This window comes from Neodothiora populina (genome assembly GCF_041146345.1).
Source record: "Neodothiora populina strain CPC 39397 chromosome Unknown canker_contig_3, whole genome shotgun sequence".
In the NCBI taxonomy this organism is placed as follows: domain Eukaryota; kingdom Fungi; phylum Ascomycota; class Dothideomycetes; order Dothideales; family Dothioraceae; genus Neodothiora; species Neodothiora populina.
Window position 1 is genome coordinate 1002673 of NW_027191417.1, and position 23992 is coordinate 1026664.

A 23992-nucleotide genomic window follows, 5' to 3' on the forward strand; every position below is an offset into this window, starting at 1 on the left:
TGGCGCTGGCTTATCTTATCTCGGTAGCACATACAGTACTCCGTACTGTGTAGAGTAGAACCCCACCAGTGATGGTAGTGAATCGCCAAAACCACAAGACTTGTTCTGAGCATGGAATCATATTGATGATGGTGGATACTGGCAATCACCGGCTTAAGGACGCCTGATAATAATCAATGCTCCTCTGGACCCGAATGGGATCGAAAGTGACTGCCGAGACTCAGATATGTCTGCATAATAAACATTGCCAAGTAGGCGACCTCGTCAACGTCGGCTTCATCGGATACGATTTTGTCTCGGAATATGGTCTTCGTGTCCCACTGGCGTTACCATTTCCCTCGAGACACAGATGCTTGCTGATAATCACAAGCGGTATAGCGAAGCTGAGAATCTGGAGATGGTCGATCGCCCGACAAACTCGTTGGATATCCCCGAAGACCAGCTCGCTCTATTGCCGGAAGGGGAAGAGGAAGATGTTCGTGACGCGAATCCGGCTTTGAGATTCGGTCAACACGCCTTGTCTGATACCGAGCGATTGCCTTCAGAGTATCGTGTCTATGCGAGCCGCTTTTTTGGTTTATTTCAATTGGTCCTGTTGAACATTGTCATTAGCTGGGATGTAGGTCGCAATGACACTACTGGAAAAACTGCTCTTCTACATGCATCACTGACTACTGTGCAAAGTGGTTAACGTTCTCCGCCGTCTCGACTTCTGCTTCCAAGTACTTTGGCGTGTCCGAAAGCGCAGTGAACTGGCTCAGCACCGGCTTTCTGTTCTCATTCGTCTTAGTGAGCCCGTGTGTAGCATTGGTTGATCCAAAGCCATGCTCGCAGCTGACGTATACCGATACACAGCATTGTCATCTGGACCCTCAACAAGTATGGTCCTAGAGGCGCCATTGTGGCGGCGGCGGTCCTCACCCTTGTGGGGAATTGGATCCGTTATGCCGGTTCTTTATCCCACTCAAGTGGACATTTCGGGATCGTGTTCGTCGGTCAGATAATCATGTGAGTATGGGGCTACCCGGAAATGCCTTATGTACACGACTGCTGATTCCTCTGCGACTAGTGGCTTCTCTCAACCTTTCGCTCTATGTGCTCCAACTCGCTACAGTGACCTATGGTTCTCCGATGAAGGTCGAGTTTCTGCAACTGCCTTGGCGTCCCTTGCAAATCCTCTGGGTGGTGCAGTAAGCATTAGGATCAGTGGTACACTCGGGTACATTCATGCTGACTATCAGCGTCAATAGCTTGGTCAGCTCATAGGCCCAATGCTTGCTGGGGAAGACACCAATGCTGTCTCTTCGATGGTCTTCTACACCGCCCTCTTATCATCTGTCGCTGCATTGCCCTCGTTCTTCGTCCCGGCGCGTCCTCCGACTCCTCCCTCTGCCTCAGCCTCCGAAGAAAAGACCGAGCTCTACACATCCATCAAGCACCTTTCTCAGAATCGTTCGTTCTGGCTGATATTCGTGCCCTTCGCTGTGTTTGTGGGTAGCTTCAACAGTTCCTCCTCCCTTCTCAACCAGATTTTCGAGCCCTATGGTTTCTCTGAACTAGAAGCTGGCATCGCTGGTGGCCTACTCATTCTTGTTGGACTTGTCGCGTCTGCTATCGTCTCGCCGACCATTGATCGCACCAAACAATACTTGCTGGCTATCAGGGTCCTCGTCCCACTGATAGCCATCGGGTATGTATCTCTTCACTTTCCCAGATACGTGTTCTGAGTGCATATATGAAACGATCCTCATGTCTACAAAGCTTGTCTCTGACAAATTGTAGATACCTTATCCTTGTCTTCGCGCCCGAAGCGCGCTCGATCGTGGCAGCATATATAGTCTGCGGCTTGTTGGGTGCAGCATCTTTTTCACTACTTCCGTGTGCTCTGGAATACCTTTGCACCGTCACAGCACCAATCTCACCGGAGGTTGGTAGCACATTCTGTTGGACTGGAGGCCAGCTTCTCGGGGCCATTTTCATTCTCATCATGGACGCGTTGAAGGGTGGCTGGTCTGGCCAACCAGAGAATAACATGAAACGAGCTCTCGTGTTCCAAGCTGTCGTAGGCCTGGTTGTGGTTCCATGCGTTTTTCTACTTGGTAACGAAGAAAGAAGTGTTCGATTCGACAGGACGAGGACTGCTACAGATGAATCCGATGGCTAGAGACTGAACACCTTACAAGGCTGTGACATCGACCTTTGGCGACATGCCCCAATATCACATCTTGTCAGCATGTCGACCTCAAGTCACATCGTCACTCGCCGTTAGCACCTTCGAAGCAGACCAAGTTGATACGGTATTATTTGCGACACACATTTACACAAGAGGCGCCACAATTACGCGGCTCTACACGACTCTGACCACAGGTCGAAGAGATCATGATCCATTCAGAATACTATCTCCGAGCTTGCTGTCCATGATCAACTGATAGAGAATGGCAATTCAGGGTACGCTTCCACCGCCACGATACCACGATCTTATACTTCAATTGGTTGTTCCAGCGAGCAAAAACGACGATCACGAGCAGCGTGATGATGATAGCCATGAAGGGAAGACAATGACTGTCTCGAAAATTGCGCTCTACCAATAGCAAATGCAGATTGGTCTTGTACGTCTTACGATTTTGAGATGGCCAAGAAGAAGGCTGAAGACTAAAACACGAAATCATATCGAGTATGACCATATCTGCAGCACTTCAGCTGTACGACCGTCAAATCTAGTAGCTAATCCGGCTCGTGCACTTGTCTGACGTTCATGACGCATTAGCCATGTCCGGATGCTCCTCATGAGTTCGCCACAATGTCAGTCGTCAGCAAGGTCCACTCTTGGTCATCATGCCAAACTCGGAGTAGGCCGCACTCTCAGCTGCAAGCACAGAGTCTGCATAGTCGCTTCAAGCCCTTCCGTGTGACCTCTGTACTGGCCAATGTATATCGCCGAAAAATCTAGTTCATACCAAACCAAAGTCCATTGGCGAGTCCTGATTCTCGCTGTCTTGAGTACGACGAAGACGGTCGATACGACTGCTCGGGAATTGTGGATCCATATGCTGCGATCGCAGCCTCGTACAGATCATAGCATAGTACACTGTAGAAGCACGGATTTTTCCCACAAGGTCTGCGGTGTTTTCTCGAAGCGTGACCGCATGTACTCGTACATCCATCCGACTCGACCATGCCCGCCAGCGGTTACCGAACTCCGTAATCCCAGCATCGCTAATGCTAAATTGACAAATGGCCATTCAATGAGAGATTTTCTGCATGGAAAAAGCAGTTTTGCACAAATGTGATTCGTCCGCGGACGAAAAGTCTGCAGAGTAGCTGCATATGCAAGAGGACTACATGTACAAGTACCCTTGTCGGCGACAAAGTACTTTCTGTGCCTGGACTTTTCACTACAACTTTACGCGCCTGTGTTGAGCCGCGTCATGCATGCGCTGGGGGGTGACTACCCTACCAAACAAGGTAAAGTAGGCTGTAAGGCATCCTAGAAGGTCCGCAAGATTCGCCGGATCATGGTAATGGGCTGGAACACTCAGAGTCTTTGAAATTGCATGGTAACTTGATAAGGCTTGTTGATTCAGATATTTCCACGTGCTTATTGATCAACACCAGGAGCACAAACGCTCGTTGCCAGGAAATTTGCTGTAGCAGACCCACTCTGATACGTGAGGAAGAAAGAAGTGTTTCGAGAAGGAAAACTCTCGGACGCAATTGTCATTGGTTGAATAGGTATGTTTTTCAGCCAGCCATTCAATTTTGAGGGGGAAAGCGCTGTTTCACGATAGCGCTACTGCAGCACATGGCGCCGCAGCCGCTTGTGCCGGCAGCAACATGTGTTTGTATTTCAACGGCGCTGCAGGTACCATCTTGTGCGAACCCTCCGGTACCTGACGATATCGATTCGAATTTTGCACTGCGGACGTGATGGTCAAGACTTCAGCAACAAAGATGCCTGCCAGCATATACGCGCACCTTGTGATATACGCCTAAGATTGTACGAATCGTGATTGCCTGGCTGTACCATGCCAATTAAGCTTCGCGGCAAATTAGCGTAGGTGATTCACCTTAAGTCTCTGAAGATCAGCCTGTGTCGACCGAACAGTACTGGACAGGGATCGTGCAGGAACCCGCCGGATATCCAGGTGCAGTACAGTGCCTCGACCAGAACCTTCACGCCTCGAGCTTCACACTATTGTGGCTCTTTGGATGGCCATCCCGCTTCAGCGTGGGGCCGGCACCATGCGAGCGTGAACCTTACGGATAGGAGTGTCAGGGGAAAACCAGAGCTTCTGCAAGCCCAACCGAGGAGACCGCCGCCAGGATTTTACCACGCGCAGACGTTCAACTTATTCAAGCATACGGCGTGTGGCGTATTCTGAGGAAGCCTATGCCCCGTTGACAATCTCAGCCTACCTGCTGTTGACTCTGTGATGATGTCTCATGGCTCTTAAACAGATGCATTCCAAAACTCAGTCTGGGTTACATCGCCGGCCGCAAGCAAAGTCCAGCCGCGCCAAAGATGTCTTCTAGCTAGGTCGACCAGTAGGGTGGTAAGTCGGTGGGTACTTCTCGAGGATCTAGCGCTCTGGACTCCTGCAACCTTCTAGTGATTCACGCTGTCAAAGCATGGGTCTCGGAAATGGCATTCATGCACACGCTCAACGGCGTGCAAACTGAAAAGTCGGTGCTACAAGTATAACTATATCGTCTCCTCCATCCCTCCTGACTCCTTGGGTTGAACCACTTTCGCACCACATTCTTTACGTAGGTCTCCTTAGGTCTGTGACCTATTTGCTTTCTTTTTGACTATTCACCACTCCTTTGAAAGGATAGTCGTTCATTCTTACTCTCCTTCACGCTTTCACATATTATCTCCTTCTTTTGCCCCCTATCTACAAAGGATTTGATATCCTCGCTATATATCTCTGCACAGACAAAAAATGCATTCTTCTACCTCTCTTAGCCTGTTGGCTGCGCTTGCAGCACCTGCTGCGGCCTTCTTCAGGATGCCTTGCCCCGGTCGAATTCTTACAGAACGTGCCGACCCCATCGTCAGCCCTGGTAGTGTTTCGGGTCACGTCCACACTATTTCTGGTGGCAACGGATTTGGCTTCGAGATGGATTACGAGCAGGCCCGCACTTCCACTTGCTCCTCATGCCCGATCAAGCAGGATCTTTCCAACTACTGGACCCCTGCACTCTACTATCAGTACCAGAATGGCTCCTTTGAGAACGTCCCTCAGGTTGGCGATAGCGTCGGCTCGTACGGAGGCATGACCGTCTACTACTTGCAACGCCCTGGCCCAAACAACGATGCTCTCAAGGCATTCCCCGAGGGGTTCCGCATGCTTGCCGGTGATCCATTCAAGCGTAATAGAACAGACGATTTCGAATCCGACGCTGTCTCTTTCGTCTGTCTCGACTATAGCTCCACCTCGCCTCAAACTCATGGGTTCCCTACCGGCAACTGCCCCGATGGTATCCGCGCCCAGATCTTCTTCCCCTCCTGCTGGGATGGTGTCAACCTTGATTCTTCCGACCACAAGTCTCATGTCTCTTACCCTGCCAGTGGCTCCAACGACAACGGCCCTTGCCCCGCCTCTCACCCCGTGCACCTTGTCTCTCTTTTCTATGAGGTTATCTACGACACCAGCAACTTTGCCGACAAGTGGTACGGTAGCGGCCAGCCTTTCGTCTTTGCGATGGGTGACGCTACTGGCTACGGCATGCACGGTGATTTCGTCAACGGTATGTTTCCTTCAGATGGATAGATCGCTCTATGAAAACTGATTCAATGTAGGTTGGGATGTTGATGCCCTCCAGACTGCCGTCGATACTTGCAACAATGATTCTGGTCTGCTTAGCGATTGCCCTGTTTTCGAGTACTTCACCAACGCCGAGAGCAAGGCATGTGTCGTTCCTCCTTCCATCGATGAGGCCGTGACTGGTGTTCTTGACAAGCTTCCCGGCTGCAACCCTGTTACCGACGGTCCCGAGGAAGCAGCAATTCTCAGCTGTGACAACCCTCCTATCGGCGCCTACAAGGAGTACTTCACTGATGTCACCTCGTCGCTCGGTTACGGCTACGTTGGTTGCGGCTCTGACGGAACCACCCGTACTCTCTCTGCTGCGTCCGAGTCCGGCTCAGACATGGATGTCGAGACCTGTGTCTCCTTCTGCAGTGACAAGGGTTACGCATACGCTGGTATGGAGTATGCCAGCCAATGCTACTGCGGCGACTCGGTCCCCTCTGACAAGGCGCCTGTCGAGCATATCGTGGGCAACTGCTTCTCTCCTTGCGCAGGCAACAGCTCCGAATACTGCGGTGGGTCCAATGCGCTCTCTCTGTACAAGAAGTGCGACGGCGGAAGCTGCACCAACGCTTTGTACACTCCCCCCTACGGATCTGCAAGCTCTTCTTCTTCGGACACTTCTTCGTCCAGCTCCGGCAACAGCACCAGCACCAGCAGCAGTGTAAGCAGTGCAAGCAGTGCAAGCAGTGTAAGCAGTGCAAGCAGCTCGGCCGCTTCCTCTTCGACTGTGGCATCAAGCACCTCCGCCTCCTCTTCTTCCTCTGCTCCTGCTTCTTCCACCACTTCCGCAACAGCAACTTCCGCATCTTCCTCGTCGAGCACCTCATCTTCTGCTACAGCGACCTCGACCGCAAAGGCCAAGCACAGAAAGCAAAAGCAGGGCTGGACCGCGCGCCAACGATCTCGCTTCGCAGCCGCCAGAGCCGCGCACGAGATCGCCGAGCGCGAGGCAGACGAGGTCGAGGCCACGCTCGCCGAGGCTATGAACGCTTAAGCTCTTCATTCTCGCGTGTGTGTCTCTTTTTTCTTCTCTCTGTGGCGGTGAATGTCGGACTTTACTGTACATACAGCACATGTCACAGGAGAGTAAAATTGCCGTGCACAAGATAGAGTTAGTCGTCGCAGGCCGGTCGTGTATCCTTCTTCCTGATTGGGATAAAGTCCCTTTACGGACCCGTGGTCCCCCCTTTTTTTCTCTCATGCGAAGGAGAAAAGGGGTTCCGGACCACTTATTCTATTCTTCTCCCCCCTTTAATTCCTTCATGATTTGTTTTTGTCCCTTTTGTTTGTTTTTGGGTTTTTATGAATGTTTGGATGAACTGCACAAGACGAGACGAAATGAGATGATACGAATAAGAGAAAAAGGAAAATAGGATCGGTGGATGGGTTTGGGGTTTTGTGTATGGGTTATTATTGTATGCACTACTGGTACACTGTAGGTATGCTGTATGTACTGTATACTGCATGTATGGGAGTGGGGGGGGGGGGGGGGGTTTGGTTCGGGGAACCAGGACTTGGTGTACTGTCTTCACCTACCTTACCTTTAGCTTTGCCGTACTTTACATGCAGTACCTGCTTTACCTTACAGAAGACTTGGTATGTACCACATATGCATGGTGCTGTATATATTTTACGTACGTACCTACCTACAGCAACTTACCTACCTCGGGTGCAGTCGCGGAAACCTGCACGACTAGACGAGATGAGATAAAGGGTGACGAGCCGCGATGAGATGAGCTGAGAAGAGACGAAGAATTCATGTTTTACGATCTCTATTCCGTAGACACAATACTGTACAAGGGGGGGATACATCAAATATGCTGCCCCTCCTCCCCACCATCACCGAGCAAGCCAGCAACGCCCTCAAGTCTACCCTCCCACTCCGCCCTCAACTCCTCCATCTCCCTCCAGACGCTCGCGCCCAAAACCTCAAAGTCCTCTCTCTGTTCCATCGTGACATCGCCCATGCCCCTCCACCTCGCCTTCTGCTTCCTCAACTTCAGTCCCCCGTCCGCGCGTTCTCCAACCTGTCCTCTCCACCCCCACCCCTCGACCTCGGTCAGCACGACGCGTTCCTTGCCCAGCATGTCGGCGCTACTGCCCCATTTCCCCTTCTTGCGGCCCTGGGCTTCGTAGACGTCTAGATCGCGCTGATCGGTCAGGGCGAGCCAGACGGGGGCGCAGGCGCCCAGGTAGGCGTGGATCGTGTGCCAGGGGGAGCCGAGGAGGCGCGAGATGTAGAAGGAGAACTGGCGGAAGAATTCGAGGAGAGGGTTGAGCGCGGCGATGCTTGTGCCGCAGATGCCCGGGTGGGAGAGATACATTTTCGGGGGCAGGGCGGCGGGGGTTATGGGGGTGTTGTTGGGGGTGGGCGCAGAAGGAGAGAGGTAGGTTGATGTGGAGGCGTGGGTCGAGGGGAGTTCGGAGGTCAAGACCAGGAGATCGGTCAGGCGTTTCGTCGACTCGTATGACTCCGAGGTGCGCAGGGACTGTAAGTCGTCGGGGCTGAAAGCGTGAGCGTAGGCTTCCAGACTGGACACCCAGATGATTCGAGCGTGCTGTGCGTCCTCGTCGGTCTGCATGCTTTCCGCACGAGTCCTCGTCATCAGAGGCACGAGTTCGTGCGCCAGAATGTAGTGGCCGAAGACATTCGCTGCAAACGTCTCTCCCAGCACCGGCGTGTTGTTTTCGCTCGCATCGTCGCCTGTGACCGCTACCGTCTGCTGCTGCTGCGCCGACACTCTTCCCGTGTATCCTAATTTATAAGTGGGATACGTCGTCGCCTCTCGCCAATCAGTAATGATGCTCCAAATGGCTCTTGGCCAATTCATCCCGCTCCACCCTCCGATGCCCGCGTTCAGTATCAGAACATCGATATCCTTGCCCCGCTTGATCAGACGCTGCGATAGCCGTTTGACAGACACCAGACTGCAGAGATCCAGTAGCTCGGACGAGAGTTGGATGCGTGGCTCCAGCAGGGCGCTGATGCCGGTGAGACGACTGTTCGCATCACGCAGCACGGTCTGGACGTGTTCTCGTAGTCGTCGGAGGGTGTCGTCTGCCTTCCGTTGGTCGCGCGTCGTGACGATGAGGTGCAGAGTTTGGCACTGAGGGCGCGTCTTGAGGAATTCGGTCATGAGACGGCAGCATGTCGCGTAGCCTAGACCACTGAAGCGAAACAACAGCAACATTGATCAGCCATCAATCTGGTCAGTGTTCAAGAAGCTGCAAAGGCAGTCTTACCTGTTCGCGCCCGTCACAAGCACAGTATAAGTCGACTGCTCGTCTGACACTGCGGCCTGCATATTCTTTGTCATCGACTCCTGGGCGCTATGTCAAGTATATGTGAACGTTGAGTCTGAGCTGTCTTACAGGCCGTGGACATGATATAAATCATTTACGGGGATAAGATCTCTTGAAACGCAAACCCCGTCATTACGCCATACACCGTGCAGCCCATGAACAGTCAATCTTTTATTCACTGGAACCACGATCCGGTACAGATGGACTTTGAAGCGATATCATTGCTTGTGCATCAACGACCGTTATGGCTGCCGAGATACTCCATACACGAACAGAACAGAAAAGGAAAGCCCCCTGGTATCGTCGAGACCCGTTTGCTCCGACCTTCAGGTTAGATGTACCCTCCCCCGAACGCCTTGCCCCCAGCCATTACGCCCTTGTGGCCGTTAACACGATAGGAAAAGACAATGGTAACTATTAACATGAACGTCGTGACCAGAGGACACTCTCGGTTTGCCCGAGGAAACACATCTCACATCTCACATCTCCATTGCATCTGCAGGGCCTTCACTGGACCCTCTGTGCACGCTCCTGCTGCGCGTGTTCCAGCCCGAGATCTCCGTGTCGTATGAAGCCGAATAAAAGCCATCCTCGAGCTTGTCGCGCACATCGTCCAGCGTCGACGTGTATTCTTCGTCGTTCTCCATGTCCATTTCCTGCTCGTCCTCGTCTTCCTCTCGAATGACCAAATCGTCGTCGTCCATCTCGCCCCAGCTTCCCACATCGTCATCGTCGACGCTGTGGCCGAGCCAGTACTGTGCTCTCTTGCCGGCGCCCTCGCCGATGCTGACATTATTGATCGAATTCGGAATCATCTGGCCACGGCCGCCGGTCGGCATGTGACTCAATGGCGAGTGTGACAGAACGCTAAATGCACGAAAGTTGAGGTAGCACACCCTCTTTCGTTCCTTGTTGAAAAAGAAGTAATGTTGCGACCAGAGAGCACTCTCGGCCTCAAAGGGGTCGTCTTCGGGGTCCCAGCTGTATTTCTCACAATGTCTGAGGTCCATCTCTTGATCAATCATCCTCCACATGCGCTCGCTCCAAGCCGAGTCGCCAGGCGGTGCGATGGTTCCGGGCGACTGTGACGTCAGAGGATGGTGTGAAGTCGGTGAGAGCATCGTGCTCATACGTCTGGGGCGCATGTTCAGGAGGGTACTGTCGACAGAGCGTTTGATCGCGGTACCGGTGATGCGGTGAAAGTCAGAAGGGCGCAGGATATTGGAAAAGTCATAGTCAGGGTGGGTTGCATTCAGCGTAGCGATCAGATAAGCAAAGGTCCGCCTGGCGCTGATTTGGCTGAGGGGTCCAAAGGGACTGTCGCGCGACAGATCGATTTCGGGAAGCACAACTGAGGACTTGCGGCGTTTCGTCTTGGTGTCCTGCGCTATCTGCGGCGGCGAGAAAGATGCCGACAGGCGCAACAGACTCTCATGTTGCGACTCGAGCGAGTGTTCAATGCTCTTGTACAGTTTCTTGTCGCTGCCTGCGGCCTTTGTGGTGTAAAGGTCGCAGCTGCCTATGACATGCAGGTCCGTGGTGGAGAAGTTGAGCGCCTCGGTGATGGTCTCGAAGTCGCGCAGAGGGACGAACTGAAGCTCGAGTAAGCCGACCTGTTGTTACAATAGAGCACATCGAGCGATCTTTGATATACCTTCATCTTGGGAGAATGCTGAGAGTTTCACTGGCTGAGCCTTGTGGGATGGATTGCTTGGACGATAAGCTGACGGGCGCGCAATTGTGCGACACTAGATGTTGTTATGGCTAGGTGACCTTCGATCACTACAGAATCGTGACCTAATCTGGGGTGTTGAAGGCTAGATCAAAGGTGAATAGAGGTGAAGTCAAGATGCGACCTTGCTAAGGGGAGCAATAGGAGTGATGACGTCCGGCTTGGTGCTTCGTTCAGGTGAAGGAAGGTTCAGGTACGCGACAGGGTGGAGTGACCGTGGTTGGACTGCAGATTGGTTTGTTCGATTGGAGGATTGAGCGCCTAGAGTGAGCTTGCGACTGAGACGTAGCCCATTGCAAGAGCGATGAGTTATGAAGGGTTTCTTGATGATATGACCGTGTTGTGGTGTTGCGGGCGTGTCGTGATCGGAGGTTGACCGCGGATTGGCGGACGATTGCGGAGGCGGCCTGAGACACGACGTCAGCCAATCAGCTTCGCACATGCCACATGCCACATACCACACCTCCACGTTGCAGCCCCTCTCCCATGTCATTCGTGCAGCCACCCTTGTTGTGTCCGAAGCCATGATAAATAGCCTTGTTGTTCTCTATTAAGTTAGTGTCCTGCGTCAGTCGAGGGCATTCGTCGTTGTGAGCTTGTGCATAATAGTTGCACCTGCTAAAGCCTGACCGGTAGGCTTCAATCCAGCCAACATGGTCGAGACATGACATGGCACCGAGATACTGCCGCCAGAGATTCCTGTATGATTAGATAGACACGGAACACAGAGAAGACATGACAGAAGCAGACAGTGGCATGGCAGAGAGAGAGAGAGAGAGAGAGAGAGCACAATGATTTCAACACCAGAGCCTTTATAAAAAATGGGGCATCATGGTTGTATTTGTATTCGTGTAGCACGTCTGGGACGCGGAAGCCCTGCCTATGGCTAGGGACACGCATTGCTATGCACATTTGTGATGCTTTTGACGCATCGGTCTCGATTTCCCTTTCGAATCCTCAATAGTTCCCTCAAATTCCTGTCACGCCAAATCTTGTCTGGTATCGCGTCGTCGTTCAGAGGAGACCATTGTCATAAATGGCCTTGGTGATCGTCTTCGCCTCTCCCTCAACGGTCTGTAAGGCGGGTCGTGGCGGGTTAGTGTGTGTATACTTTGCAGCTGTAGGAGAACAAGCTCTATCAAAGACAGTCTTGAGTCGCTAGGTGCCTGCCAGCAGGCTGCGATGGTCAAACGACGTGCACGTAGCGCACTGCTTTGGGAGCGTGAAGCTGCACATGTATGGTCGACATAGTCGGGCCATATGTCTCTACATTATCTTGGTGACGGCATCATCCTCAACCTGATATAAAGTAAGGAAAGTGATCATTGATTGGTTGGGCTGCGAGTGGAGAGGATATGCTGGGAGAAAGAAGAGAAGCAGATGAAAAAGACAGATGCTAGGGAAGCCGAGTGCACTCACCTCCATGTCCTCTAGACTGTCTTGCTGTCCGATGCATCTCAGCACATTCTTCTTGCTGCTTTCTTGCATCTCGCCGGCGATTAGTAGTTCATCCAGAATGAAATAGGCTTTCTGAAAGTTGAAGATGATGTCTAGCTCGCAGACGTTGCCGTAGTACTTGTCCATCTGCTCGACATAGCGATGGACAATTTCCAGCGTGATGAGCTCATTGTCGGTGGAATCGCAGCCGGCGATGAAGAAGAGCGATGCGTATCTGCGGTAGACTACTTTTGTGTCTGTGGAAGGAAATTGAAAAGGCTTTAGCGTCAGGATTGGTAGGGCGGTGGGGTACCAAGCAAGCTGTAAGCAAGCAAGCACGGAGACGACCAACCTTTGTACTCAAGGAAGTTGCACATGCGCGTGCGACGTGCAAGCACTAATTGAGATACATCCTTGATGATTTTTGCCTTGTCTTTGGGAGACAGAGTAATAAACCATTTGGCAAGACGCTGCAGAATATGTGTGAGTTGTTGGAGACGGAAGAGCAAGTCGCGCGCCTGCTCAGCGATCGCTGCACGGCACACTCACAACTTTGCCCTGCCTAGAGAGCAGGATCAAATATCTGGGAAGCAGCAGACAATCAGTCAGCGAGATGCGACAAGATGCATCTGGATTGATATCGACTCGTACCGGACAGCCATGCTGAGGCAAGATTCCCGTCTGCCTGGTGCTGCGATAGTTTGTATGTATAGAGAGAGTGCGGAGTGCGGAAAGCGGGAAGGGGGAAAGTGATGCTGTTGATGGTGGCAGAGTCTCCCGTCAATTACCTTCCCTACCTACCTACCTTACGGTAATCATCTACCATCGTCAATCGTGACATGATCTCCCCGCCCGGCTTCACATTTCGATAACTATTCACATCATTAATTCTCCTTTTCTTTATTCACCTTCTCACTTTTTTTTTCATCTTCTTCTACACGTGCGAATTGACAATTCCCACACGCACGATCTTCCTCGTCCGATAGTCTCCATGCATCCAACGCATTGAACGCCCGACCGTGCTTATTCATCACTTGCGCTACCCACCTACAACACCACCACCACAATCTCTCTACCATCTGCACCTCCGAAACACACCGTTCCGCGCGGGTCAATTCGTCATGGAGAAATTGCTGCTTTCCACAGGGTAAGAGACTCCTAACCTCTTTTTCGTGCGCTTCCAAAGCTCATCCGGTAAAGCAATCTCATGCCGCAAGGCTTCCTCGGCACAGACAAGTCCAACACCGAACTCAAGTCCAGTCTGCAATCAAACTTCCAGGCCGCACGCGAGGACGCAGCATACCAGGTTCCGGACAATGGCACGCTCTCCCCTGCTGCTGCACCGGCTCATCCCCCTTACACGAAATGGACATCTACATCAGACGACAACAAGACCTTGTATATACCTACTCTAGACTTCACCCACAGCGCTCTCGAAGAAGAGAGGTCACAGTATGACATCACTGTTAAGGTCTTCTTCCTACCAGGAGAAGACAGGGCGGCAAGAGAAGAGCATATTCGCGAGGCTATCGACCTGGTGCTGCGAGAGCTGCACATGCCCAACGTTGACCTTCTCGTCTTACAATTTCCCGGTGTTTATTTCGATGAGGAGACCGAGTCTTGTCCAGACAAGATCAAAAGTCGGGGACCTCGTCAAGCCGACCCAGAGCCGCTGGAGAGTCAAGTCGAGACATGGAAGATTGCCGAGAAACTACACAAAGAAGGGCTAGTCCAGAGGCTCGGTGTCGCTGAATTCGGTGCTGAGAGATTAGCGTCTTTCGTCGATCAAGTCAGCATCCAACCGGACGTCGATCAAATCAGCCTACGCGATTGTTGTAGTGTTCCGAAGCCCCTGACCTCCCTCGCCAAGGACAAGAAAATCGAGCTGCTCGTGCATAACGACACAGTCAACATTCTACCACGCGGTACTCTGAGAGAACTTCTCGACGACGAGGGCGCTGATATACTCGGTTTACCCTCAGCTAAACTCCAACAAGGGCACAAGCGGAAGAGAAGCGATGCTTCCGACCATGCTGAGCGCATGCAAGGCGACATCGAGCCTCAATGGGTTGTCAAGTACACGGCTGTGGTGAGAAACAGAGGTGTCGTAGAGAACAAAGGCTACTTTGCGTGTGCAAAGTATCGTGAATAGTCTCCCAAGTCGCTCTCCCAGATCATTTGTGAGCCTTGGATGACCTTTGACCGTCATTTCACGTTCAGCCATCATGGCACAGGGTGTAGAACTTGATCGTGTGTTGCAGCGCACTGCCTTCGATGAGCCAGGCAGCCGGCCTAATGCAGGAAGCCTGGTCCCGCCCATCGCTTACCTTAGCGCTTTGCTCAGTGTTACTGCATGACCTAGCATATGTCAATCACGCACGACTTCAAAGATTCCTCTGCAGATGAGGTTGTCCACGCTCGTGCCCTGTTCGCTTCCGCAGTTGAGGGGGCAGAATGGCCACCGAGCTGGGCTATACACTTCTCGAACAAAGTCACGAACCACATCTACACCACCAAAAATGAGTCACGGAATGCCCGTAAGCGTTTGGGCGTGTCTGCAGCTACAGTACTGTATGCGAGCATCGAGCAGGTTTCTTTGGATCGCTTGCTCTCTCGTGGGTACCACATCATAGCCCGCATGTCCATAGATATAATAAAAACAATAGAGTCACAGCAACACAGACCATCATATAGGTAGCTGGCTCAGGCTGCAATACGTTCGGTTTCATCGAGCGACTCACATAAGGTGTCTAACCTGTTCAGGTAGTGAGCTGCCCACGCCGCTTTCCTTGACATGTATCCTACACACCGCTCAGCCTCTGACAGCAATCTCACATGGTTCGTTGCGCGCATGCCGCTGCTCGTGTCATCATTATGAGGCGCTTCCATGCGTTGCCTACCTAAATTGCACGGCCGGTAAGGCAACCCTCGGGCTCCCTCGAAGGGCGAGGGGGTCCAGCTGCGCCACAGGCTTCGGCTGAGGCCGACTGAGTGGCTTGTATTGCCCCCCTCCCCCCCTCCCCCCTCCCCCCCCCCCCAAGCCCTTCCGATCTCATTACAAGTATAATAATCCGATTGTTCTGCTTTCGCTTGCCCGCCCATACCGGTCAGAAATCCACGCCGCTGATTGGCCAGTACGTAAACACGCAAAAAGTAGCAAATGTAGTCGTAGAATGGCATTCGATAGAAGTCCGTCATTGTCCCATCTTTCAGGTTTGACTGCGCCCCTATGGACCTTGCAATCTTCATACCTGACCTTCTGCATCCTCTGTCTCCATGAACGACCTAAGCCCCGCTGAGCCCGAGATGGCGGCCTGGCTCGTGGCCTGGCGGCATCCAAGGCATAGGCGTGATCTAGTGTGTATATTGCGTTGCGAGAGAGCAAGAACGACGTATACATAGCCCATCGCCTGCTGCTCCGCCACTTTGGAAGGATATGCTTTACCACACTCGACCGAGCGGCCCGTTCCTCTTCTGTCCTTCTCGCAAGAGTGCTTAAGGTGTAGCCTTCGCGCCGTTGCTTACGCCAGCCTATGCTTTTCTTAACTCCCAAGGCTTGTATTCTCTAAGCCAAGTGACAAATACACTATGTCTGCTATGGAGGACTATCGAACCGGTCTGTTCGCGGCCTTCAGGTTGGCACAATTAGTCAATTCCTTTCGCAGAAGGATCAAAGTGCGCGTTCGATCTCATAGTGCAACGAAGAAGGGAAGAACGACAGAACAGGCCAAGAACTCGCTCAGGACCCATCTCACTAGTGATTATATAGAGGAAGCCCACAATGCAATCAACGTCTGTCTTGGCGAACGGAATCGCCGCCGCCATCATCATCGTGGAAAAGGTCATGTAGTGTCTAATATAGCACCTGATCTTCAGCTATGCAGTGTGGCGACGACGGACAAAGCGGTCCAGGGTAAATCGGATCGACGAGGTGCCGGCTCTATCACAGATACCCAGGTCATCAAAGCGTAGGTTTCCATATTCCAATGATGGATAGTGCTCTGCTAGGTAGTAACCTCGACTCACATATTCCCAGGGATCTGGACCACATTAGTGCCAAGTTGCCTATCGAAGGCGACTCGATCTTCGCTTTGGCTTCCGACGATAGACTACTCCTAGAAAAGGGATCCAAAGTCAGTCTCGGAGCCCATAGTCCACCCGAACTTATTCAAAGCTTCGTATCAATAGGGCGTATACTGTCCGCGACGCAGTCTGCATATTGCCGTCTCTTCGACACCGATCAGGGTGAGGACGAACATGACTGTCCTGTATTGAATTTCCAGCAAGACATCCGCCTGGACGATGTCTATCTGGCAAACCTGGAGCACTTGCTGTTATGCTTCCAGTGGCAGATTCTACATGCGCTGTTCATCGATCAAGGAGGTCCAAAGATCCGAGAGTACATATCCAAATGTCAGGAGCACCAGCTTCGTTGCCACAAACAGTGGTTCTCCGAGTTTCCAGATGTCAGGCATCCCTTGTCGACGACTTGGCCATGGAGCATACGTCCGTCATTGGCAGTCTTGTGGGGCGTATGCTGGATGTTTGAAACCTACTACGGCAACGACTACCTTAGCCAACTTCCGGAAGATGGTGGTGAAAGCTTCTTCGCCGACCCCGACGGTAATTGGAGGAATGGCTGGACCGGAAGCATCATTGCTTCCAACGAAGAATTGCGCGAGTTCTACGAATATCTAGGTAAGCAGGTGCATTTCCCTCTACTATCGGAGGTGGCGTATGGTCGGAAGCTACACAAATATTGCCACCGGCACTTTGCTTGGATGTACAGAGACACGACGATGAAGCATCACCATGCATGCTATGACAAACGATTTGCCTCAAAATACCATAACTCCGAAAAGACATGTGGAAGGTCAAATGCTGATGGTTAGGGTCTTCCAGCAAGCTTCACGACTCAGCCACACCGGTCCACGTCACAGCGCCAAGTTCGGCAAAGTCCGGCGACGTATACAGAACCCGCAAGTAAGTGATTCATTAAAGCGGCTGCCTGAGCATGCACTAAGAGAGACCTTGTGATTGACGGCATTAATACAGTAGCACGGACAGGCATCAACGCGGATTCAGGCTACCCTTCGACAGCGCAGCAATCGTTTCTTCCGCCGACAAATACTAATAGTTTCTTTGCTGCAGCACTGCCCACCAGCTACGTGGAAAATATTTCCCTTGCTATTGACAGCGCATGGCCGCTCACGCCTGATGACCAGATAAGTGCAAGTGCTGTGAGACCTGCATTTCGGGGAACTGCACAGTTCGGTGGTCAGTCAAACTACGATAACAATTCTGGTGGATTCTGCGACCAAGTGCCCATATGGGGGCAAAATAACCTGCAAGCCCCTGCCAACATCAGCAACCCCAGTAGTCTATTGCCACGCAATTCGGGCAGGTTTTTGATGCCTCATATAACTGTTACTGAGCCTTCTGATACATATCGGCTATCATCCAACATTGACTCAGGCTATCAAGGCCCAGAGATTAATTCAGTCAACTACAACATGGAAACTCAAGTCTCGTTGCCTCCGGTTCCACATGACCAACAAATGACTTTTCCATTGCCTGATGAGAGCCAGAAAAGCCGTGAGAGGTCGCTATCAAGCACAACGAACGCACTTCTGGGGTCTGCAATCAGCAATGCGGACAGCCCAGTACGAAGTCCAGTCAAAAGTCCAAAACGATCACAATCACCGAGCCGAGTGGACAGTCCTTTTCCAAAGCGTGAGAAGCCGCGGAGTCAACCCAAGATTGTAGGCGGGAAATTTCAATGCGAAGTCTGCGACGTCAAACCCTTTGATCGCCGGTGTGAATGGAAGTCAGTTGATTGCAAACTCCATCTACGTACGTTCTTTGTCAGCTAACAGATTTCAGTAAACACATGGACAAGCACGATCGGCCTTATATCTGTAAAAAGCCCGAATGTGCCAGTTTACAAGGCTTCACATATTCTGGTGGTCTTCTCCGTCATCAGCGTGAGGTCCATGGTCTGCATGGTGGAGCGAAACTTCAGCTTCATTGCCATGTCGAAAATTGTAAGCGGAAGAATCAGAACCCATTCACACGCAGGGAGAATCTTGCAGAGCATCTTCGCCGTGTGCATAAGCTGGAGACGCCCGACCCGGCTATCCCAACCTCACCTGAATCACAGGTGACCCGAGCTGCGCAGTCTCCTGACAAAGGTGATGATTCAAAGGAACCTACGACAAGCTTATTGACTACTCAGCCGGAACCTCATAAAGAGTCTGTGGACACACCAGTCCAAATGGAGTCTGCGCCATCTGCTGAAGTCGCGGAAAGTGCGGTAAAGCTTATGCGCGAGGGCGATCCTTCGAGTCCTGCGGTCAGCGCAGCTTTCATGCCCCCTAAGTTCACACCCAGCAATAAGCGCAAGCGTAACTCTATTGCGGGGGCCATCTCCACCCAGACTTCGGAACCCACCCCGAAGAAATACAAGGCCATCCGCAGCAATGATGTCAATGCTGGCGATGGGAACCGTGATCACAAGGGCGACGGTGGTGAGAAGGCTGCAGAGAACCACACCGGCGCTCCCGTCCAAACGTCGCATGGTGTGACAACCACATCCTCGAGCGACGAGATTCAAAGCCTGAAACATGAGAACAGTCAACTACGCCAAGCTCAGGAGGATGCTACCAAGAAGATGCATGAGCAGGAGCAGTCTCTACTTGAAACCAAGAAGGAACTGGAGATGTTGAAGAGGATGATGCAGGATGTGGTAAAGAACCACGAGAAAGCTCCTGCTGGCCGTCCAATGTCACCAGCTTCATTGACATCAACGACGTCGCTTCCAACCACTCGCTGAGAGAGAAGATGACACATGACGAACGACGAAACGAATCTACAAGAGCTCGTGCTTCTCTTCTATCTCGCTGCTTTAGCAAACTTCTATTCCCTCCCTTTTCTGCTTTACACGATGAATGGTCCTTGACACTGGAGTGAGGCTCTCCATGAAGGGCCGATTCGATTATGGGGTGACCTGTCATCAGGGTCCTCAGTCCCAAGGCGACCATCGACCACCTTCGAGCGAATTCTGCATTGATACCCACTCACTCGCATGATTTCTGTCTACAAGCCCGGTTTGCAGAGATGTGCTATATATTTTCTTTCTTATGCACTTGTTTCACAATGATCAAAGCGAGGGCAAGAAATGTTTTCGAGGCGTTCCAATGTGGCGTTTTATACTGGATCAGGCAAACAGGGCTGGGATCTTGTTTTTTCTTTTCTGCGATCATTATCGATTTGTCGGGCATTATTTTCGGTGACGGCAGCATTCCAGCATTTTCAGCATCAAACCGACAGGTCGCTTGCGTGGCGGACCATATACGGCTATCAGGGCCAACATATTCTGCACTACAGATTGTCAATGGAAGGCCTAATGTACAGATGCCTGAAATTTCAATTTTATTCTCGTTTCTTACATTTTGAGTTTTTTCTTTCCGCGTTTCTGCTTCGATACGTGGTGACAGCAATGATGACAGTAACGACTTCATTGGCGATGATGACAACGAGCACGGTAGGGCATCAATATCGTGTAGACTCCAGCATATATACATGTATAGTTGTATACTTGGTACAACTCTTACTGCTCCCGGACTGATCTTACACTTTCACTAGTATTAGCATCGAGCAATCAATCAAGCAAGTAAATAAATCTGCTCTGCTCTGCTCTGCTCTGCTTCTGTTTACCTTGCCCTCGTTGAGACGGAACTGTATTCTCTCACTACGAGGCCTTACGAGGATTGTATTTCCTCGGCCCCTCGATGGATGATTATGGTCGGCCAGGCATGCATGCAGATGGAACAGACAGCCTATCCCCCCTATCTCCAATTTCGATTTACATGAAACATGCAAGTAGAGCAAAGAAGAGCAAAGCAAGCACCCGGCTCCAGAGGAGGAAGGGAGCAGCCAATTTCATAATCCCGTGCATACCCTATATGCAGGCAAACACAGACAATGAAACCTCACGCAGGCACAACGAGCAAGCAAGCGAAAAGCAGAAGAAAGAAGTATATGTATGTATGCATGTATAACCGTGTGCGTAGATGCGTACATAAGGTAGATAGAGCGTTGAGCGCGATGCGGTGCAGTACAAGAATACGTCGACATGCATAGTGCACTCTGTAAGGCCAAGGTAATTAGGCAAGGTACGTGTGCATATGCGGTTTGCTCTACTTACTGTACGTGCGTATACAAATACAGGCAATTCCATAATCCTACAGCACACAAACAGGATTCTAGCAGATTATTATAAGGGCGAGATAGTCGACGAGGAACGGAAAGGGAACGTTCAGAAGGAATAAGTCTGCACTGCACTGCAGCTTTTATATATAGATAGTTACATAGCTAAGCTGTAGTCTATACCCTAAAAAGTCGAGCAAGTATTTATCGCATGCAGAATGAAGCCTAAGGTCACTGTGTGAGTGTATATGTATCTGCTATATATGTGGCAATATTGATGCCTCGTGCGTGCGCCTCGTGGTGTATGCATGCATATCTGCATGCGTACCTTACCTACATATATACATGCACACTACGAACATAGCCACATACGTCTCTACAAGAATATATACATGCATTCCCTGGAGGCAGATTTAGCACTTAGCTCTTTAGCTCGAACATCCTGAGAGAGGCAAGGCAGATATGCCTGACCCACGCACGAGTCAATCGCTGTACCCCTTCTTTAGAGGCAGGAGAAGGAGAAAGACATTGGGGCGAGCCAAGGACATGTTCCTCTTGCGTATTTTCTCTGCTACATTCTTTGATTCTTTGCTTACTTGCTCGCTCGCTCAGGTCCGCTCTTCTTACGAGTTTAGGGTGTGCTGGTGGATGTTCTGCTCATGGTATATCGTCTGTGGATAATAGAACACATGTTGTATTCGAGTTAGCTGAATCTTCATTTCCGCTTACGTGGAGGGAAAAGTATCGCCATGTGCTTCTGCTAAGCAGACGTTGCTCTAATACATGTTGGTGAACTGAAAGTGATGTGTGTAGTAATGTGTTATATTCCTTTATCTTGTGCTGTTGCATGGTAGAGAAAGAAAAAAAAACATCAAGCATAAGACACATAGAAAAAAAGAAAAAAAAATAGACAAGCAAACAAGAGAGTCAAGTCAAGTCGGGAATCCCGTCGCAATTTGCTATCGTATTCATAACACGGCAATAAATACATGATGTCTGAGACAAGTATAAAGGAAAAAGTCTTAGTTACATTGTCGCCATTTCATGGCCATGTAATATCCGGACGAAAGACGATGAGCCTTAGCCCCACCCCCACAGTGTACATGTAGCTAGGAGGAGCAGCTGAAATAAAGAGAAGAGAAAGCAGGGATATGGCTGAATCCAGAAGGGTATATGTCTCGATGATCCAAAGTGATTGCGGAAAGAAAAGAGATAATTTGAGGGCCTTATAAGTACGGCGCTGGAAATAATAAAACCGCTTTTTCGTACGGTAGCGAGAAGATGGGAATAAAAGAGAAAGGCCTCTGCAAGGGAGAAACCGAACAGAGAAAGGAGAGAGAAAAGTCATATCCAAGCATTCAGAACATATGCGCGTGCTCCAATTCTCAGATCCCACCGAGAGCGCCCCATGCTGCAAGGACATCGTTGCCTGCACCCTTGACGCTGTTGTTCCTGTGGATGTCTAATTCGTACATTTCGCTTGTGACGACCGTGACATCGCTGGCGTTGGCTGTGGCCGTGGTGCCTGCAAGGCTGGCTCCGTCAGGGGTCATAGCCGATGATTGGCTGACCGCGCCGGTCGAACTCCTGCTTGTGCTGAGGCTGGGACTGTATGCTCTGGCTGGCAGAGGCAACAAATCCAGGTCTGAAAAGTCGAGGTCTGGAGCAAGCTGATAAGGATCGGCAGAGTTGGCGGTCGGACGTGCGACAGCCTTTTGTTTCTGTTTGGACTCTCTGTTGGCGGACGGACAATGGCGCGGGTAGACTGTAGCAGGAAGCAAGGGCGCTTCCAGCTCGTGGCAGACTGGCGACTCCGCGCGCGGTATGTCTTTGGCAGGGTTGGTGTAGACAGCATCCGATAGCATTTTGTCATCACTGTAGCGGTTGCGCGTGGGAGTAGGTGTGAATCTAGTCCCGCTCGACTTGCGCTCAGTGGGCTTGCTTGGTGGAGCAGGGAAAACATTACCGAGTACGCTCCTGTCACTCTCCCGGGACACGACGGAAGAGGCGATGCTTCGCGAAGCCGACCTATCTCTCGACATTGCTTTTGGTCGCAACGAGTTAGACGGCGACTCGTGTGGGAGTGGAGACGGAGGGGCTTCGAGATGCATTTCTGCCCGTTTGCGGCGCATCATCTCCAACAGAGCCATTTCCTCCTGCGTGACGGTCATGACATGGGTTGTCGAGGTGGTGAGTGCGCTGACCTCGCTGTTCATCGACTCCGGGATGGATTGATTTGTCGCGGCGCGATGGCGAGGTTTGTACGCTTCTGAGTGCAGGGGTCGGTGTGGTTGTGTCACATCTTCTTGATGTTGCTGGGACATGGGCATTGGAGGCAAGTCGGTGCGGAAAAGAGCGCCTCCGTTCATGATCGGGATCGTCCCACTGGTCATCGTGGTCTGCATGGTCTGCATGCTGTTGGCACTCTCGCTGCGATTGTGAAGGTTACTTTGTCGCCCACTTGGCGGCTGGAGTTGTCGCTCGTCCCGATACTGATGCTGACTCGAGCGTTGACGTTGGTGTTTCTGCTGCTGTCGCTGGTGCTGGTGCTGTTGCTGCTGCTGTTGCTGCTGTTGCTGCTGTTGCTGCTGTTGCTGGTATTGGTTATGGAGCTGCTGAGACTTGCTTTGCTGTACGGGCCAGCGTTCCGGCGACGGAGGCTCCGAAAGATCTGAATCATCTGACGAAGACAGGTTGAGCATGCTTTGCTCTTGTAGATTGGCGCTGCTAGTGCTCTTCGGGGCATCACTTTTCTTGGTATTGGAGTCAAACTGAAAGTAGTCGTTGGCAGGTTCCGCCATGGGTGAAATACGTGATGTGGGCGCAGCGCGCAGACGAGCAGGACCAAGAGAAGGACGAAAGGTAGCGTGGACGACCTGCTCTGGCGGCGTGGAAATGACCTCGGGGAAGTCATCGTCTGACTCGTCGAGTCCCTCGAACCAATGCGTTATTCCCTTGGGTGGTCTTCGCACATTGACCTTTGCATTTTCCGTGGCGTTCCTCTCGAAGACAGTATTGTGCGATCGCTGGATGATCTTTGGCGCCGCATTGTCAGGTGCAGAAGCTGACGTGGTCGCGGCAAGATCCACTTGGCTCTTCATGTGGTGCAACGTTGAAGCTCTATGTTCTGGCTCTTGGATCTCCTTGGGGTGCTTCGAGCGCTTGTCCCTGTGGAAGAACTTGGCCAACCGCAGCCTTTGACTGCGGCCAGTCGAGTGCGCGCTTTTCAATGACTTGTCGCTTTCGTCTTTGTTTCTATGGCTTGGACGACTGAGGTCGGTCCAGCTGCTGGCAGCATGTAGTGGAGGACGTGGCTTCTGCAATTTGGCTGCGTCTCGCACCGAGTACAGGGACGATTGCTGCGAGAGATCGGGACGCCTGCTCGTCAAGTGATTGTACGAATGTACCGAGGGAATGTCATCCGCAGGCACTTTGCTCGTTGCGAACTTGTGAAACGGAGCGGTGCCTCCGGTATGGGGTCGTTGGTGGTAAGCCG

General features: G+C 51.6%; 7 protein-coding genes across 7 annotated transcripts; 4 read left to right on the forward strand and 3 right to left on the reverse strand.

The window, feature by feature from the left end:
• Window positions 1–349: 349 nt before the first annotated feature.
• On the forward strand, window positions 350–2164 carry AAFC00_004749 (uncharacterized protein; the record flags this gene model as incomplete). Its single annotated transcript, XM_069344435.1, has 6 exons — window positions 350–619; window positions 685–797; window positions 856–1008; window positions 1070–1190; window positions 1251–1690; window positions 1783–2164. The coding sequence occupies 6 exons, from the start codon at window positions 350–352 to the stop codon at window positions 2162–2164; spliced, it is 1479 nt and encodes a 492-aa protein (XP_069196858.1).
• A 2845-nt stretch (window positions 2165–5009) lies between these two features.
• Window positions 5010–6810, forward strand: AAFC00_004750 (uncharacterized protein; the record flags this gene model as incomplete). The annotated part of the gene is made up of 2 exons (XM_069348193.1): window positions 5010–5751; window positions 5804–6810. The coding sequence occupies 2 exons, from the start codon at window positions 5010–5012 to the stop codon at window positions 6808–6810; spliced, it is 1749 nt and encodes a 582-aa protein (XP_069196859.1).
• Window positions 6811–7627: 817 nt separating this feature from the next.
• AAFC00_004751 (uncharacterized protein) lies at window positions 7628–9121 on the reverse strand (the record flags this gene model as incomplete). The annotated part of the gene is made up of 2 exons (XM_069344436.1): window positions 7628–8984; window positions 9060–9121. 2 exons carry the CDS (start codon window positions 9119–9121, stop codon window positions 7628–7630), a joined length of 1419 nt encoding a protein of 472 aa, XP_069196860.1.
• Window positions 9122–9598: 477 nt separating this feature from the next.
• On the reverse strand, window positions 9599–10779 carry AAFC00_004752 (uncharacterized protein; the record flags this gene model as incomplete). Its single annotated transcript, XM_069344437.1, has 2 exons — window positions 9599–10711; window positions 10774–10779. The coding sequence occupies 2 exons, from the start codon at window positions 10777–10779 to the stop codon at window positions 9599–9601; spliced, it is 1119 nt and encodes a 372-aa protein (XP_069196861.1).
• Window positions 10780–12117: 1338 nt separating this feature from the next.
• On the reverse strand, window positions 12118–12950 carry AAFC00_004753 (uncharacterized protein; the record flags this gene model as incomplete). The annotated part of the gene is made up of 5 exons (XM_069344438.1): window positions 12118–12150; window positions 12271–12545; window positions 12641–12758; window positions 12838–12871; window positions 12940–12950. The coding sequence occupies 5 exons, from the start codon at window positions 12948–12950 to the stop codon at window positions 12118–12120; spliced, it is 471 nt and encodes a 156-aa protein (XP_069196862.1).
• A 459-nt stretch (window positions 12951–13409) lies between these two features.
• AAFC00_004754 (uncharacterized protein) lies at window positions 13410–14440 on the forward strand (the record flags this gene model as incomplete). The annotated part of the gene is made up of 2 exons (XM_069344439.1): window positions 13410–13435; window positions 13489–14440. 2 exons carry the CDS (start codon window positions 13410–13412, stop codon window positions 14438–14440), a joined length of 978 nt encoding a protein of 325 aa, XP_069196863.1.
• Window positions 14441–16274: 1834 nt separating this feature from the next.
• AAFC00_004755 (uncharacterized protein) lies at window positions 16275–19120 on the forward strand (the record flags this gene model as incomplete). Its single annotated transcript, XM_069348575.1, has 4 exons — window positions 16275–16986; window positions 17191–17271; window positions 17344–18115; window positions 18172–19120. 4 exons carry the CDS (start codon window positions 16275–16277, stop codon window positions 19118–19120), a joined length of 2514 nt encoding a protein of 837 aa, XP_069196864.1.
• Between the last annotated feature and the right edge of the window lie 4872 nt (window positions 19121–23992).